The sequence below is a fragment of the Penicillium chermesinum genome, assembly GCF_028974085.1.
Source record: "Penicillium chermesinum strain IBT 19713 chromosome Unknown utg000002l:1.0-5270490.0:1.0-5274688.0, whole genome shotgun sequence".
Taxonomy (NCBI): domain Eukaryota; kingdom Fungi; phylum Ascomycota; class Eurotiomycetes; order Eurotiales; family Aspergillaceae; genus Penicillium; species Penicillium chermesinum.
In genome coordinates, this window is record NW_026695312.1 from 3,860,752 (window position 1) to 3,877,163 (window position 16,412).

The 16,412-nt window shown below is 51.3% G+C and overlaps 8 protein-coding genes across 8 annotated transcripts; 4 read left to right on the plus strand and 4 right to left on the minus strand.

Annotated features, from left to right (window-relative positions):
* Positions 1-599: 599 nt before the first annotated feature.
* N7468_002301 (GTPase-activating protein RGD2) lies at positions 600-3,493 on the minus strand (the record flags this gene model as incomplete). The annotated part of the gene is made up of 6 exons (XM_058471598.1): positions 600-866; positions 904-1,601; positions 1,654-1,839; positions 1,893-1,988; positions 2,047-3,199; positions 3,263-3,493. The coding sequence occupies 6 exons, from the start codon at positions 3,491-3,493 to the stop codon at positions 600-602; spliced, it is 2,631 nt and encodes an 876-aa protein (XP_058334739.1).
* A 1,343-nt stretch (positions 3,494-4,836) lies between these two features.
* On the minus strand, positions 4,837-6,673 carry N7468_002302 (amino acid permease GAP1; the record flags this gene model as incomplete). Its single annotated transcript, XM_058471599.1, has 2 exons — positions 4,837-6,320; positions 6,397-6,673. The coding sequence occupies 2 exons, from the start codon at positions 6,671-6,673 to the stop codon at positions 4,837-4,839; spliced, it is 1,761 nt and encodes a 586-aa protein (XP_058334740.1).
* A 761-nt stretch (positions 6,674-7,434) lies between these two features.
* N7468_002303 (uncharacterized protein) lies at positions 7,435-7,707 on the plus strand (the record flags this gene model as incomplete). Its single annotated transcript, XM_058471600.1, has 1 exon — positions 7,435-7,707. The coding sequence occupies one exon, from the start codon at positions 7,435-7,437 to the stop codon at positions 7,705-7,707; it is 273 nt and encodes a 90-aa protein (XP_058334741.1).
* A 2,769-nt stretch (positions 7,708-10,476) lies between these two features.
* N7468_002304 (RNA-binding protein LSM5) lies at positions 10,477-11,102 on the minus strand (the record flags this gene model as incomplete). Its single annotated transcript, XM_058471601.1, has 6 exons — positions 10,477-10,508; positions 10,570-10,622; positions 10,793-10,820; positions 10,879-10,917; positions 10,968-11,024; positions 11,078-11,102. 6 exons carry the CDS (start codon positions 11,100-11,102, stop codon positions 10,477-10,479), a joined length of 234 nt encoding a protein of 77 aa, XP_058334742.1.
* Positions 11,103-11,107: 5 nt separating this feature from the next.
* N7468_002305 (uncharacterized protein) lies at positions 11,108-11,410 on the plus strand (the record flags this gene model as incomplete). Its single annotated transcript, XM_058471602.1, has 1 exon — positions 11,108-11,410. The coding sequence occupies one exon, from the start codon at positions 11,108-11,110 to the stop codon at positions 11,408-11,410; it is 303 nt and encodes a 100-aa protein (XP_058334743.1).
* Positions 11,411-11,433: 23 nt separating this feature from the next.
* N7468_002306 (uncharacterized protein) lies at positions 11,434-11,862 on the plus strand (the record flags this gene model as incomplete). The annotated part of the gene is made up of 1 exon (XM_058471603.1): positions 11,434-11,862. The coding sequence occupies one exon, from the start codon at positions 11,434-11,436 to the stop codon at positions 11,860-11,862; it is 429 nt and encodes a 142-aa protein (XP_058334744.1).
* A 209-nt stretch (positions 11,863-12,071) lies between these two features.
* N7468_002307 (3'-5' exonuclease) lies at positions 12,072-14,919 on the plus strand (the record flags this gene model as incomplete). The annotated part of the gene is made up of 3 exons (XM_058471604.1): positions 12,072-13,791; positions 13,916-14,659; positions 14,720-14,919. The coding sequence occupies 3 exons, from the start codon at positions 12,072-12,074 to the stop codon at positions 14,917-14,919; spliced, it is 2,664 nt and encodes an 887-aa protein (XP_058334745.1).
* A 345-nt stretch (positions 14,920-15,264) lies between these two features.
* On the minus strand, positions 15,265-16,389 carry pex10 (ubiquitin-protein ligase peroxin 10; the record flags this gene model as incomplete). The annotated part of the gene is made up of 1 exon (XM_058471605.1): positions 15,265-16,389. One exon carries the CDS (start codon positions 16,387-16,389, stop codon positions 15,265-15,267), a length of 1,125 nt encoding a protein of 374 aa, XP_058334746.1.
* Between the last annotated feature and the right edge of the window lie 23 nt (positions 16,390-16,412).

Genomic DNA, 16,412 nt, shown 5'->3' on the forward strand with positions numbered 1-16,412 from the left:
CTTCCACAGCCGACCCCAGAGCATCTTAGACGTGACTGAGCTCACCTGCCTTAGCCATTCGACTAGTTGCATCTCCAAGGGGCTTTGCTCATGCTGATCTCTACACAAAAGCCCCCTTTCCCTCCAATTAGCCTCCTGTAGTGTTGGCTGCCCCCTCTACTGGTCTTGGCCTCATAAGCAGTGTTTGCAACTACTTGCATCTACGTTGGAAGGATGGCATAACCGAGGAAAATGGACATATGCAAGAGACGAAATCCAGTATACATACAAGGGTTTCACAAACAAATGAACATCCAAAGAAGAGTAGCATGGAACACATAAGGGAGCCCGAGCTGATGCAAAAATAGGGGGCCAGAGAAGAAATACGTGCAAGCAAGGCAGGGGTATGAATGCAAGCACGCATAGAGGACATCAACGCAGGGGAATTTAAAATTAAAAACAAAGGGAGGGGAACAGATCCCAACACCAGCCATCGCCAGACCCGGGTCTTCATATAGGATGGATCCTGGATGATTAAACCGGGCCAGGCGAGAAAGCTATTTGGTCTATACATGGCCTTGGGGCCCCGAGGCTCTTCTCCCTGGGATCGTCAAATGATTTTAGTCATCCATGGGCTTGTCTTCCAGAGTCACTCCCTTGGATTCGCTCTCGGCGACGCTGCTTCGGCTGCTGTCGGTGCCGGCGCCGGCGCCGGCGGGGAAGCTGGAGATGCTTCCGAGACCGGGCTTGCGGGTGGACCGGGCGCCTGAAGAGCGGTGGGGGTTGCGCTTTTCAAACTCGCCAGTACCAGGGGCAGGGGTGGGAGTGGGAGTGGGGGAGCCATCTGAGACAGTCTCTGGGGGGAGGGGGACTGGGAGAGTCGGAGACTGTGCTGGCGCTGGTGATGGCAGGAGAGTCCGTCACTGTGCCATTGGTAGCAGCCTCTTCCACATGAGTGTCCACAACAGGTTGAGGGTGATCAGGAGTCGGGGGCGTTTCATTGCTAGATGGGTTTGTGGGCACATCGAGGCTGGTGTGACGCGCGGTACCGCCGGAGCGGCGGTCTGCCGGACTGGACACGTTAATTGGGAAGCGGCCGGTCTCAGATGCGCCGCTGGAGCGGTCACGGCGGTGGCGTTGGCGGGTGGACGGGCTGGCGGCACGGCTGCGGTTCACAATGGCGCGCTGGCGAGCCTCCATGGCAGCACGTCGGTTGCTCTCATCGGTACTGATTGCTCGCGGGCGACTGGAGGTAGAGATGCCCAGAGCACTGGATTGGCGCTTCAGCTCTCCAAAGATAGAATCCTTGTGGGCAAAGAGGTCACGGATCAGACGGTAGCTGTGGCGCTCATCCATAGTGAGGCTGCTCTCTGTGCGCGGGCGCAGCACACAGGGTGCCAGGACCTGCGCCAGCGAGGCAATGTATTGTTCATCGGCTGAGGTCAGATCAAGCAGACGTGTGAAATGGGTCATGATGGCATCAAGCGTGGCAATATTGACGAGACGGAGTTGTCCAAGGGTGCTCTGCAGAACCTTGATCCGTCCCTCTTCCGTGGTCTCGTGAGCGGTAGTCGAGTAGATTGTTTTGACGATTTCGTAAACTTGTGAAGAAACAAGAGAGTCTGGTACAGCGTTAGCTTACTGGTCCTATAATGATCAGCGAGAGTGACATACCTGGCAATTCAAGAAGGTACAGTTTCAAAACGCTGGCGACGATGGGTATCTCAAACTGGGGGAGGACTTCGCTGTAATCCACTTTGCTGTTGTTCAGAGCGTTGCGGAGCTCATGAGTCTGCGCAAGCTTGGGGTTATGCAACCAGATAGCCCGGCGGGCCTCGTCGCCTTCAAGCTCGGGGTAGCCTGAAACAATTAGCTTCCGTGGGTAGTCATTGGTAGCAGAATGCTAGACGTACGGTTGTCCAAGTAAGTCAGAAGAGTAGTGACCAGAATGGGAACACGCTTGCGGTCCACCCGGGCTCTAGCTTCAAGGTCAACGCCGAAGTTTTGTTCTATCATGAGTCGAGTCAGCTAATGCGTAATAGTTGTCTCCCAATGCGAGTGATTCACCTTCCACAGATCCATAGTAGTTTTCGTACGCCTGGACGCGAGGAACAAAACCACCAGTGCGGTAGTTCTCCAGTAGATATCGCAAGTCACCGAGGGGTTGGATCGTCTCCTGGTAAAGCATCATGTGATCCACAGTACTTTGAAGGTTGGGAATCACATTGCTGATAGCGCCGGAGAAGTCGAGTACAACCGCCTTGATAGCCTTGAGGCGATCTAGCTCACATTGCTCCATGAAGCGCAGGTTTTCAATAATATGTTCCTCTAGCCGACAACGAAGCTGATCGAGTTTACGCACAGCCTGCTTGTAGCGCTCGTCCGCTTCGGTAGCCTCTCGCCGCAATTTCTCAGCCGGAGTCTCATTCGGGTAAGGGTTGTTGAGTGGATTCCAGCGGTCGATCATTTCGGTCATTGATTGGATGGGTGAATCGACGCCATCTTCACTAGAGGCCGCAGAAGTAACGCGCATCAACGGCTTCTTCTTTTCTGGGATTCCGGTGATTTGGAAAACCTTGCTGCGCCACTGGTAGTTCAACTTGGAGCTGTTAGCAAAAGTGTTGCCTATATTGCCCACGAGGCGCAGGAAACCATTGTCCGCCAGGTCTTGGCCAATACGCTCGGCCTGGGCAAGATTGCTGGCATCCATGTTATTCTGGATATACTCCACAATGTCTGCGCCGGTGGAGACGTTCTGATATGTGCCGATAATGGGAACCTTGGCCTCGCCAATCTTGATGTTGTCAAGCATGTGGGTGAGAAGTTTCTTCACCTCCTCTGGAGGGAAGATGCGCTCTCCTATTTCGATCGGATCCTCCTCCTCCTCGGGCCCTTCGTCGCTAGGCAGAATGATTTTCGGTGTGGGCTTAAGTCTGGGGCTGTTGTCCGGATCCTGGAAAGCAAGCTTGTTCTCTTCTTCGAGATCCTCTACCACACGACACTTGTTGAAATAAGTGCTCCGAAGCTTCTTCACCAGTTCCATCTGCTTGGTGTGCTCCTTGATGCGCGCTTGGAGGCTATCATGGGACGCCTGCACACGGTACTCATGCTGTTCGCTCCAGCGCCGGAACGGCGCCACCACAAGTTCGCGAATGTTGCTGGCAATCTTTTGGTGATTCCGGGATGCTTCAATCATTTCGGTTCGAACACCTTCGTATGCCTTTATAAGTTTGATGCGCCGTCAGTCAGATGTATCAGAGTGCGGTGGATATATCCCTCATACCTTTCTGACACTAGCTCCATCGTCCTTGCCAAAGCCTCCAGCTGTAAGGCGATCGACATTCGGTGCGATATCTCCCATGCGGAGACCATATTGATCCTCCGCATCCGCTCGCAGCGATGCAATCATCAGAATCTGCTTGTTCTCCACAACGCCCTGTTGCAGTTTCCCATACAGAACCCCGAGGCCCGTGGCATAATCTGGCGTCCAGAATGAATCCGCGAAGCCAGGCATTGTGACAGGGATAAAGGGTAACGCGCTTCGTAGATCAAATGTTATATGCGAGACGTATCCGAATGATATGGATGGCGAAAGGGGAATCGAAGGATGGGATCAATGGTCGTGGCTGTGGAAAGCACCAGGTCCGCTCGGTCTATTACACCTGGGCTTGTTTTCCAAAGCGCAAGATCAGCCACCCAAAGCAGGCCGGCTGACTTATGAATCGAGTCTGTCGAAGAAACAGCGCTGTGCGCGGAGAAATGGAAGGCAGAGATGCAAGAGACCGGAGATTGCAGACCGCGCGGCAGGCAAGCGCCAAGCTGCGGCGGCAGCGTCTTCAGGGCGAGGATAGGGAAGAAATGAACGGAAAGCGAGCCGAGCAAGTCGGAGGAAGAATTGAAAGGTGCAACTAAAGAGCTGCTCGACCACAACAAGATCAAACGAAGGAAAAGGGGTGCAATTCAAGAGGAAGGGCCAGATGATGAAATTCGGTGCAGTTGGGAGTGGCCTGTAATAATACTCGTACCACAACAGTACTGAACGCTCCAGCCTTACAAGCTCCACCAGACTATTTGTCCTATTTTTGGGGACAACTGAAAACACAATAGAGTTAGGGTTGACAATAGACACCAGGACAAGTTAAGTTTCAGGAGAAAACCCTAATCCGCAGACATTTATCAAAGCTCGAAAATGACTGAGCCAGCTTTAGGTATACCCAATGGATTCGGGAGATGCTGATTTGGCCCCGAGTAAGACACGAGGCGGGTACCTCACATTCAGGTTTGTACAGCCACACTCTTCGTAATCGTAGTACGGGACCCCAGGTGCAAACATAGCAAAACTCCAGATCGGCGAGATTTTCGGCGTAGCGGCCAACTTACTTTCACAACACGTCTTCGTAGGATCTGCACAGCAACATCTCGTCTTCAGACTTGGCCTTGAACTTGCATTGAGCTAGAACCTAATTTTGTTATGCGCAAATTCATAATCAGCCTTGATAATGAAATATTCCACGGAGAATTGCACATCATGGTTGGGATTCCTATTATAAGAAAGTCTTGACCTACCGGACGAAGACCAGATACAAAGGTTCGATCTGACTCACAGATACGCCCACTGTGCAGAAACATCTCCTGTGAACGGCCACTGGCATTGACTGAGAGAAGCAGCTCAGAGTTGGATGAGGCCTGAATTTACTAGTGCTAATGATTTACTGGCATAGAAGAGTGGCTACGTTGAACTGATTATTTGGAATATTAATGGTATTTTTGCAATAGGCACATAATAGATAAGTGCTCCTCGTAAAAGAGATGAATTTCAAGTCATCTGCGATCCAAAACTGGACCCAGTTCAAGTCATTAGCAGAAGAATTTGTAGATCTTCTTCCAAGTGGGCCACTCAGCCTGCTCGGCCTTCTCCTGTTCGATCAGATATGCTAAATCAATATCGCGACGACCGGTCGTAAGATCCATATCCTTGGCACGAATGAACTTGGTGCGGAACCACAGCTTGTATGGGATGTAGAACAAAAGCACGATAGGGGCAGAGATATACGCGTTGAAGAAGCTCTCCACGAGCTCACCGGCACTCATTTCAGCATAACCGACAGGAGCAAAACCGACCCAGAACTGGGCGACGAGCACCAGGCAATTGAAGATGAATCCAACCCAGGATCCCCACACGCCGACTGCGGACTTGAATGCAAGCTCATTCAAGCTGTGACCCTGGAGCGACCAAGCACGGCGGAACCGGATGTGGCACATGCAGACTGATCCCCAAGTAAAGACCGATGACAGACCCGAGATGGCCATCATCCAACCCAGGACATCGCCTTCTTTGCTGGACACGGCGAGGTAAGAGAGAAGACCGAGCACCGACGCCACGAAGATTCCCCAGATAGGACGACCCTTGCGGTCAATGTAGGCCAAGAAGCGAGGCGCCTGGCCCTGGTCGGCGAGGGCAGCAAGAGTACGAGAAGATCCGTAGATGGAGGAGTTTCCAACAGACAGGACTGAGATCATAATAACGACGTTCATGACCGAGGGAAGGCCAGAGATACCTGCATTTTTGATGGCAATGACGAAAGGGGAGGTGTTGGCATCTGGAGCACTGGAGGAGGCGTTCAAAAGTTGAGGGGTATTATATGGGACAAGGAGACCGACAAGAAGCAGGGATACCACGTAGAAGAGAGCGATACGCCAGAAGACTTGCTTGATGGCCGAAGGGAGAGACTTGCGGGGGTTCGCAGTCTCAGCAGCAGCCAATCCAACCAGCTCTGTTCCCGCAAAGGCGAAGGCGGCGTTGACGAACACACTGCAGACACCCTTGAACCCATTGTGGAATGCACCAGGATCATGCCAGAACTTGCCACCAATGTAACCACCTTGTGGGCCACCGCCGCAGTCGAGGATGATCCCGAGGATAATGAAACCAATGACTGCAGTGACTTTGATGATAGCAAACACAAATTCGGCTTCACCGTATCCTTTCACACCGAACAGATTAATAGCAACAATCACGAGCCAGAAAATCGTAACCCAAACAGCATTTGAAACGTGGGGGTGCCAATAACCAATCGTAATTGAGGCCGCAACGATTTCTAACGGTAGAACTACCAGCCATTGCATCGCGTAGTTCCAGCCCATAGCAAAGCCCCAAGCAGGGTCAATGAAACGAGTCGAGTAGTGGGAAAAGGATCCGGCGACGGGGAAGACCACGGCCAGCTCGCCCAGAGCGTGGACGGTACAGAACAGCATGATTCCGATAAGACAGTAAGCAATGAGCAAGGCTGCCGGGCCACCGGTGCTCAGCACAGCTCCAGAACCGACAAACAGACCGGAGCCTTGAAGGAAAAGCGTTAGGATAAATTCTTCAGGGTTGCGACTGGCTCACATGTTACGAGTAGGGGGATTTCTTACCAATGGAACCACCGATGGCAATCATCTGCAGATGGCGGCCTTTCAAACGACGCTGAAGGGGAGACCTAGCAGTGTTCTCAGCTGCAGCCTCCATATCGAAGCCGGAGCCATCAGCTCCAGCTTCGCGACCATGGATCACCGCAGTATTGGGGTCTTGTTTGAAGCTGTCAATGAATCGCTGACTCCAGGTTCCTCGGGGAATCTCTGAGCCATAGACGGGGGGTGGTTCAGTGAGGGTGGGGGAGACCGAAGTCTGTTCGACTTTTTTCTCGTCCATGGTGAAAATGGTGCGAGTCGGGTTGGGAGGGAAGAGGATATGAGATCTCTCGTAGAGCCTTAGACTGGCTAAACGGCGAGATGAGGGGAAGGGTGGGAACAGCCGGTAGAGGCGAGGATCACAGAACGAAGCAAACAAGAAGGATGGGCGGGGGAAGATCGCGTTATTTAAAAGAGCACCCCAGTCGAACAGTAAGCAATTAGGATATGGCCCGGTAGAAAGAATGGCAAGTTCCTTACGAGAAACTTTTCATACTCTATCTTGGTTGCTGCGCACGGAGCCAATGGGGACGGCCATAGATACGGATGGCAAAAGCGCTTGAGACTAGACCAGGCAGCCTTGGATGCCCCTAGTCCACGTTGGGTGCGAGGGCTTTTTTCTACCCCGGATGGCGCGGTCGTAGTTACTTTTGGCTTCGTTTATTTCCCTTCCCTCTCTTAATTTTTCGTTCTTAAATCCACCCAGCCATTTTCGGAACTCCTGTGACTATTTTGTTTTCTGTCCCCGAGACTTGGAAAGGCTGACTCGATCTATGAGTCCTAGGGGCTGTGCGTCTGGGATAGAGGTACTTAGTTTCATGGTTGCCCCCATAACTGCGATAACGATAGCGCATATTAAGGGATGCGAACGGGCACGTTTTAGGGTATATCATTATCATCAAAGCAAATGATCACACGTAATAGGCCAAATAAGTGGACCCCGCTTTGCCCCGAGACCCATACTGTACTTGCAAGGGAAAGAGTCCTTACTTTGGGACCGGAATGGCCGACGCTCCAGCCCTGGAGGCTGCGCTGATTGAACTGACTCAGCTTGGTTTGAGTTCTTGGCCTGCAGCCGCTGCATATGCACCAAAATGGCCTTCGCGTCCCAGTATTACGCCCATGAATTTCTCCAAAAGCACAGGTCGAAATGGGACTCTCGACCACGCGGGTCAAGCTTTGCTGGGCCTGGGACCCACTCAACCCCCATCTGGGACGGCTCTCCGCACATTCCACGCGATAGGCGTCGCCGCGGCCAATCAGACCCACCGCTAATGCTTCCATCCTGATAAGCACACGTCTTCCCATGGGCTAAGAATGTCTTTCGTGGCTAGATCCTACTCTAGGAATCAGCTCCGGCCCCCCCCCCGTGCCTCCGAATGTCTTGCGCGCACGATCGGTCTGGCGTCGAATCACTTGGACGTCCTGTGGGCTTCCCGACGGACGACCGCCTAATCACACTGGACTGTGCGATCGGGGCAACCTTACCTACCTCTGAGGCAAACCTGAATGGCTTGACCGAGGATGTGGGCGCGGGACTAAACAGATGGCTTCTCGAATGTAGTTAGCCTGCCCGTATTCCGTAGTCTACATACGGTCGTGATTTGTTCACCTGGTCTGTGTGGCCCCATGGCGGGCTGCCACTGATATGCATGGAAGGACGGTAGAACCAGCATTCGCCGGGAGCGTTGGCCCTTCGGCGCCAGGGTTATCACGCGATGTCGCCACAGTCATTCGATGCTGGGACCCATGGACTGGGACGGGGGTTCCTTCGACATGCAGCTCGTATGCCACGCTGTGCAAGAGAACAAAGCGCCTATAGCTCCTCTGTGGTGGGCTACTGATCCTCCCAAGCAACAAGCATCCAGCGGATGAATCCTGCACAGTGACCGTGCCAAGCCGCTCGTCCCAAGTTCCATCGAAATTAGAATTAATTATTTTCCGGGTGGTGAGGGCGCGGGCTAGGTCTCGGTCCAAAACGGCTGAGGCTTTGTCGATCGTGTGCGGCAGGCTTCTCGAACCTCGGGGACAGCTTTCTGTGCGACAGAGTAGATAACGGGGGATCGAGATAAAGTAACGAACCAACCAACAAAATGCGATGTAAATAGCACCTGTCATCGCTATCAGAGCTATGTACTTCTCGGATCAGAACAACCGGGAATAGCCTCTTAGATCCACTCGAGATACTAGAGACGCAGATGTTAGAGGAGAGGCGGCCGGCCACCACGGACCTAAGCCCCACAGGGACGCCAGAAATGCCAGTGGTTTTTTTGTATCCTGGGAGCTTGGCTTTCCGCCACACCAGCGAATGGCGCCCAGGGAGCCCTGTTACTGGCTTGCGTCCGCTGCTAAATAGCCACCGTAGCATTGAGCTGAGGCGGTCATTTGGCTTGGGAATTGCCTCAACCGAGAGTTTAGGATTTGTCGAAGATCCTGTTTTGGATCACCGGCTAAGCGATGCGACGATGCAAATGCCAACCCTGGCCATTGACTGGTCTTGTTCGACAGGATTTGCCATGTTGAGATCGGGATTTTATCCCCTTTGAAAAGAGCCCTGCGGAATGGCACTATAATCAAGATTCCCCTTTGGATGAATCCTTTTGCCTCACAACTCTAGCAAAATCATGATGTCCCAACGTAAGTGGGGGCTGGACTTTGCTACGAGGCACATCGGTTAAAAAAGCCGACCGGGGCGTATCACAAGAAATCTCGAACCGCGGGGCCTTTGTCTCGAGAATTTTCACCGAGGCCCCCATCGAAAGTGATTTGAACAATTCCATGCTTGCTTGGTTTAGAGTTGACTTGCTAACCCGACGGTCTCACTTTAGTTTCGTTGATAATGCGGGGATAGAAAGTTGTTAGGTAACAGTTTCCACATCGTGCCGTCCGTGACTCTGGGGTAGTGAGGTTGACCACGGGAGCGCGACGGGGATGAAACACGGATGAATGACTGATTCATGTTGCTTGAATAAAATCGAGATGGAATTTTTGACCGTGTCTTACTGTACTGTAATGCATGCCGGTGATACGCGGCTAAAGTGACATCTGCTGCTATTCTTGCTCTTAAGTGTGTTGCCTGATGTGCAAAGAAAACAGAATTGTAGATCGTATTGGGGTATTGCAGGCACGATGAAGGTCAAATTGAGAAGTACTTTGTGACTCCTGGGTAAACCTCGATGATCAGGAAAGGCCTCGCTCTTTTGTCGTTAAGAGAATATGCTAACTAGGTACTGGCCAGGGCTGAATTCCGGGTTTAGACTTCCACGTTGTGTCTGGCCACGCGAGTCGATCAACCTATTCTCCCGGTATCATATTCTTCTCAAGTTCAACACGACTATAATAGTGCTAGAATGATCAATGCAGGACTGGAGCCTTAGAGGACTATATAATTCTGTGCTTTTTTTCGCGACTGGAGATAAGCGCCCCTAATCCAAAATAGCGAACACCCAAGCTAGCACGGCGGCTATCTACATCCTCAACTTCTGCAATAAGGTTGGCCCAAAATCCGGGGTGCATGAGTCAATCTATGCCACAGATCTCTAGTGCAAATAAACAAAACCTAGCCCGCCTTCTAGATGCAATAGAAGCAGCCACGCCGGCGCTAGATAGCTGATCCAATAATGAGATACGCAGTGGTTCGAGGAGCTGATAAGAACAAAAGCTAAAGTTGACGACCGTGGCTTAGTGGGGATTTCCCCTATCAGTGCCATCACGCTCAATTTTAACGTTAGCTGGGACTTGGTATGCCAGGCTTTCGAATTGAGAAACCATAGCTAGAACGAACAAAAGAGAAACGTGCTTTCCCAAGAACGCAATCCGGGTACGTTTGCAGCAGGTATATCCCATGGCCATACAATAACTATTTCTGAAGGCCTTTGAAGATAACATCTCAGTCAATCAGCATGAGAGGGGCAAGGTATGCTGGGAAATGGGAAAAGATGAGGTGATAAAGATCTATCATTGAACTTTTAGATCATTTCATTCGGTATCATTAGAGAACGGTAACTTTTCATCAATGGGGACCCATCACTTTACGTGAATCAGCTAGAAGTAGGGCCCTCTCCACCCGGGATCAACTGTTCAACAGATTAGATTGGAACTTGGAGATTGATTAGAGAGCAGTTATGGATGGCGTACCATGCAAATGTTGTTTCCGTTCAGCAGTAGCTTCGGGAGCTTGGTCTGAGTACCTGAATAGTCACTGGTCAAGTTAGCTTTGATTTGATGACACTAGAAAGCGGTGCATATTGCATGCAGAGTGCTAGGGTATTCCTAGAAGCCCAAGACCGCACATGTGGGCATAAAGCAGGAAAGTTGAAATCGCAAAACGAAGGTCCAGCGAAGAAGATTGAAGACTCACAACTCAGTGACATCCTCTAAGACCATGTCTACAACATAGGTGAGCACTTGTAACGTAATACCGTGATTACCAAAAAGGTTACTCACTGACGTAGTCATCGAAGCCGAGAAGCGTGCCGGAAAATTCTGTCCCAAGTTAGCCTGCTACTCAGTACTGCCGCTTAACAGAGACTGACCCTTGTCACCCTTCATGACAACCCAGATACGGGAGCCGACACACTTGTCAATCAGCTCTATCAAAGGGTTAGCGGGGTGATGCGCGATGCTGAGGAGTCAAGGGATTTACCGAGAGGCAGAAGTTGGGAGGCCATATTGAATGGAGGGGGGCGGAATTAGCAGTTACCGCAACGTCCACTTGGAAAAAAAGCAAGCTTGTGCTGAGGGAACGCTGAGGAGCACAAACGATATACAAAGTCGGCACGGTGATCTCTGGCAGGAACTTGGTTTTATCCGCGCCGACGGTTCCTTCCTTATTGGGTTTAGCGCGACTCCCCGGATTCAAGCCGGCAATTTGCTCATCAGATCGACCGAACCGCGCGAGCTTTCTGTGCAGGCAACCCGGCTAATTTACTTGCAGAGGGCTCTGTTCTGTCACATTGAAGAGCTATGCTGCAAGTAGCTCGACATGCTTGACGAAGCAACATGCGCCGGTGTACTGGTCTCCCAGCAGGCCTGAAGAACCCGCATTATGTTGCGACACCTAGCGGCAAAGCGCATTTGAAGAGCAATGCTTACTGTCAGCCCCAAAGCATTGGCCCAGAGAGGTTAGTTCAAAATTATTGCCTTCACAATTGCTTCGGGTCTTTCCCTAAGACAATGACAGGGACGTTCTTTCCCTGTTTTCTCGCCGGCATTCGTACCTCGGTCCGCGTCGACGTCCGTTTACCACTACCACTCGAGAATTGTGTCCAAATGCGCAGCGAAGCTTTTCAAATACCGCAAGGTACCGAATACGGCTGGTGGATGATGAAGAAGAAGAAGAAGGGATGGACGCGCTTCGTGGCCGGTCACGGAACCTCGGTCGCCCGGTTCGCGCACATCTCTCGTCAGAGGGCTCCCCAAAAGACATGAGAACAATCATTCTATCTCGGCAAAAGGTTAAGCCTACGCCTATAGACCCAAGGAAGGTCGCAAGGCTTGAGAGGCAATTCCCCGATCTGCACCACCTTCTTGACGACTTTCTGGATGCACGCTTTTTTGATGTCGAAAATCATCTTGTTGCGCTTGACGATATCAATCGATTAATACGGGAATCAGTCATAGGGAGCTTGAGACTCTCAATGGCACAATCCCGTCAGCGCTATCGGCTCCTGCAGACCCAGTTCCGCCAAACCGCCGAAGAAAATCTTGCGAGGATTGAGAAAGGCACACTCGACTTGTACCTGGACTTTCTTCCAGCGGAATTCGAGGAAGTCAAAACATCTATTGATCGCATGAGAAGCCATATCGACAAGGAATATTTGCTCCCGAAGGAAAGTGCAATCCGTAATATCGATGGCCCTCTTTCGTTCTCGGAAAATATGAACGAAGAGTATCTGAGCTTGCAGACTGAAAGTCGCAACGTGCTGGAAGGAATCAGGCAATTGAAATCCTTGTGTAGCTCTTTACAACAGTGGGACTTTTTAAGGGGATCTCGCTTTGCTGAACACAGCCGACGCCTCGCCCATCATCGAGCCCAATTCGCTATCGCAGCTCATATGTGGCGTAGCACTTGGATGAACAGCCAACTGGCTTTGAATCCTCTGCAGCGGGGGCAGATGTGGTCTATCACAGAATTCGTCCAATTTGAAACGAGTAATACTTCCCCGCTGACACTAATAGAGTCAACCATCCTTGGAGACGCCAGTGATGAACATCTGAAAACCATAACCAAGAGTCGCAACATGATTGCTACGACTCTTCAGCAGAACTACACAAAAAGATGGGATGGACCAAAACCTCTAGGAAGCCCTGAAATGGACAAAGCTTGGCGTCAACTCGATGTCATCGCGCCTTTGGAGATGGTCATCACGCTTACTTGGTGGCTACAAACTGAAGTTTCATATTTGATTGAGTGTATACAAGGATCATTTGGTCCCATGTTTGATCATATCAGCGCCGATATGCCCACCAAAAGCGGCTTAAGTGGGTTATATAAAAGAATCATCGACCATCGAAAAGCCCTTCTGAAAGATGCGCTAGAATACAAGTACATCAACTGGATGAGACTTCAGACTGAAGAAAAGCTACACGAGCTTGGAATGCCGAATGAGTTTCAAGCACACGGGTTCCTGATTCCGCCAAAGCCGCTGAGTCAAGACATGACTCGCTTTCTCAATTGGACTTACCAATACGCTGACATCGCCAACCTGACATGGATCCGGTCTAAAGCACTCGAACTCATCATCCGTCCCGAGTCCGAGGTTTTCCCCTTCATGGCGCGAATGACTCGGCTGCACAAGAGCATATACGATGAGCGAGTCTTCCACGTTCCAGAACTTGGCTCAAGGAGAGGCAGGATGAAGCAAGCATGGAAAGCGAAAATCGCGAGGCTCCAACAAGAACCAACACCCCAGTCGAACCCAGAACGGCTCAGCGGATGGTCCTCTGATGCTTTGTACATGCCATTTCCCGAGACGACCCTTGCGGACAGTTCGTCAACCGGAACAATTGACCAACCCGAAAAGAAAGAACCGCAAGTAGATTCTCGCGGCGGGCAAGATGCCCTTTCCTGGATGACTGATATACTTGATCAGCGGAGTGTTCATCAAAACAGAACTACCGGTGGTCACAAGAAAAGTAAAATCTTACAAAGAAAGAGGGTCGATACTCGTATCAAGGGCCACGGGCCACCTCAGACTCATCTTTCGCTATCAGATCGGATTTTTGGCAAAGAAGTTACGCCTCGCCGTTCACGACGCAAGACCGTATCCAAACAGAACACTGCGCCATCGCAGCCCGAGTCGGCTCCCACCAAACCAGCAGACCATCTGTCGATCAAATCTAAAGGGGAGACGAAAGGTCCGTCTGCGGACGCCAAGAAGTATTCATCCAAAAAACAGGAGACGAAGGCTCGACGAAACCGCTCATCCTTTCATACATCAAAGCGGGTTCATGAGACTCGCGGGGCATCTCGAGCTTATAGTACCAGTCGCACTCTCCAGGCCAACGGGGGGACTTGAGGAAAGCTGGGATTGTTCCCGCGAGTTGCCAGAGTCAGGCGACATATCTGATGAAGCGGGAATCACCAACAAGTCAGACCCAACATCAGCGCCCCGGGAAGTAGCCAGTCCTGAATCGAAAGCCGTGGACCCCGCATCTAAACCGCTATTCTGGAGTCACAGTTCCCAAACACGTCCTGATGGTGGAAAACTGATTGTTCACTATTGCCGGAATCTCGAAAGCACTGAGGAAGTGGCGAAACTTTTTCACAACAGCCCTGTCATTGGATTCGATATGGAGTGGAAATCAAATGCATCTGCAAATCACAGTGTCCAGAGTAATCTATCCTTGATTCAAATTGCAAATGAGGAGCGCATCGCGCTCTTCCAAATCGCCCTTTTCAAGCCGGCTAAAGGGCTTTCAGATCTTGTTGCGCCTTCGCTCAAATTGATCCTCGAATCGCCTGAAATCACCAAGGTGGGCGTCTCGATCAAGGCAGATACCACTCGTCTCCGCAAGTATCTTGGTATCAACGCCGTTTCTATTTTTGAGCTCAGCCACTTGTTCAAACTGGTGAAGTTTGGTCAAAGCAATCCGAAGCTTGTGAACAAAAGAAACATCAATCTGAGTGATCAAGTGGAAGAACACCTTGGGCTGCCACTCAACAAGAGCGAGGACGTTAGATGTTCGGATTGGGCTCGACCTCTAAACTACAACCAAGTCCAATGTATGTTACTTCCGGCTAGTTTTGTTGGGAAGCCAGAAATGTTCTAACTGCGCCATATAGATGCTGCCACCGACCCCTACGCCTCCCTTTGTCTGTACAATGTGCTAGAACAGAAAAGACTGGCCATGGACCCAGTTCCCCCTCGACCTGCCTACGCCGAGCTCAACCTCCCAATTACACTTCCCCATGGACAGGCTGTGAATGCCGAAGAAAAAGAGGTCCCTATGAAGTCCGAAGATGAGAACATCAACAATCCTTAGATCTGCACCTTTATGTTCGATACTGCATCCTTTTCATTATCTGCATTGGTCAAGCCTAGATGCGGCCCGGCGGTGTATGCTGCGGTTTTTGTCATGTACATAGAACATTCCAGCATTCTTTGAGCGTGTGTGTTATTGATATCCTTTACGTTTATCTTCCAATTTACCTGGAAGGTCTCATCTCAGGTCGAGCAGTTAACGAACTCTTCTAGTACATCTGTTTTTTCCATGTATATATATATGGAGGAGCTACTGAGTAGTCGACTAGTAAGCAACAAATATTCATAGGAAGATTTTGGGGGTATATTATGGCAAAAAGTATCTACATGATTCAAGTTTTCGTTCTTATCCTCTCAAGGGTAACACCTTGGATAATAGCACATCCTGTCGACAAAGCGGGCACTCAGGCTTCTCCCGGACCCAATCTCTAACACAGACCCAACAGAACACATGCCCACAGGTTGTCACACTCGGATCCTTAAACATTTCCAAACATAGTGTGCACTTCCGCTGCTGCCCCTCCGGAATCCATGCAACAGCTCCGGGATCTTCTTCCAAGTCATACCGAGGCGTCGAGCCCGACAACAGCGGCACAGCAGCCGGATTCTCGACAGACTTCAGCAACGCTCCACTCTCCTTCTCCCCACCACCCTCAGCATGGCTATCATCCTCCCCATTAGCACTCTGAGCCAACTTGCGGACATGCAAGAACCCCTGCACAGCAATCTGCAGCACCATCAACACCCCCAACACCTCGTACCCGATCCGCCGCTCACTGTCCTCAATCTTCTTCGTAAACACATACCGCAGCCTCCAAATCCGCTTCGAAAGATGGTAATACGAGCCGGTAAAATAGAACGTCGCGATACTCAACGCGTAGATCGGCGAAAGCGAGGTAATCGAATCCAGATGCTGAAGCAGATACTGCTGGACCCGCAATTTCGTGAAAAACGGCTGCTTCTGCGCCTGCTTCGACCCGATAACGGGCTTCTGCAGCAGACTAGCCTGCGTAGCGCGGAATTGCTCGCGGGCGACGTTTCGCTCGAGCTTGTTGCGCACGCGCTGCCTGAGAGCGGGGAGCAGCCGGGAGAGCGTCCACGGCACCAGGATGCTGCTGAGGATGTAGCCGACGCGGCGGGATATGGTGGGGAGGTGGAGGGTGTCGTCTTCTAGCTGGACAAGGTCGCAATATTCCTCGCCGAGGGTGCGATTGCCGATTGCGGTGGTGAGAGTGAAGTAGAGCAATTCCGTGAGGTATTTGATGGCGTCTGAGTAGGTGTGGGCGAAGCGGGCGCCACGGAGGGCGCGGACGATAGATTGGGATTGTTGAATAAGGTTGCTGGTTAGGTAGACATCTTTTTCGTGGGAGCGGATGATATCTGGGCTTGTTGCGAATGGGTAGAAGTGTGTTGGTACGCCTAAGCCTGTGTCTGGCGTTGGGAGGGAGAGGCCGGGGTCCTCCTCGGCCATTATGACAGTGATGGAAAGTGCGT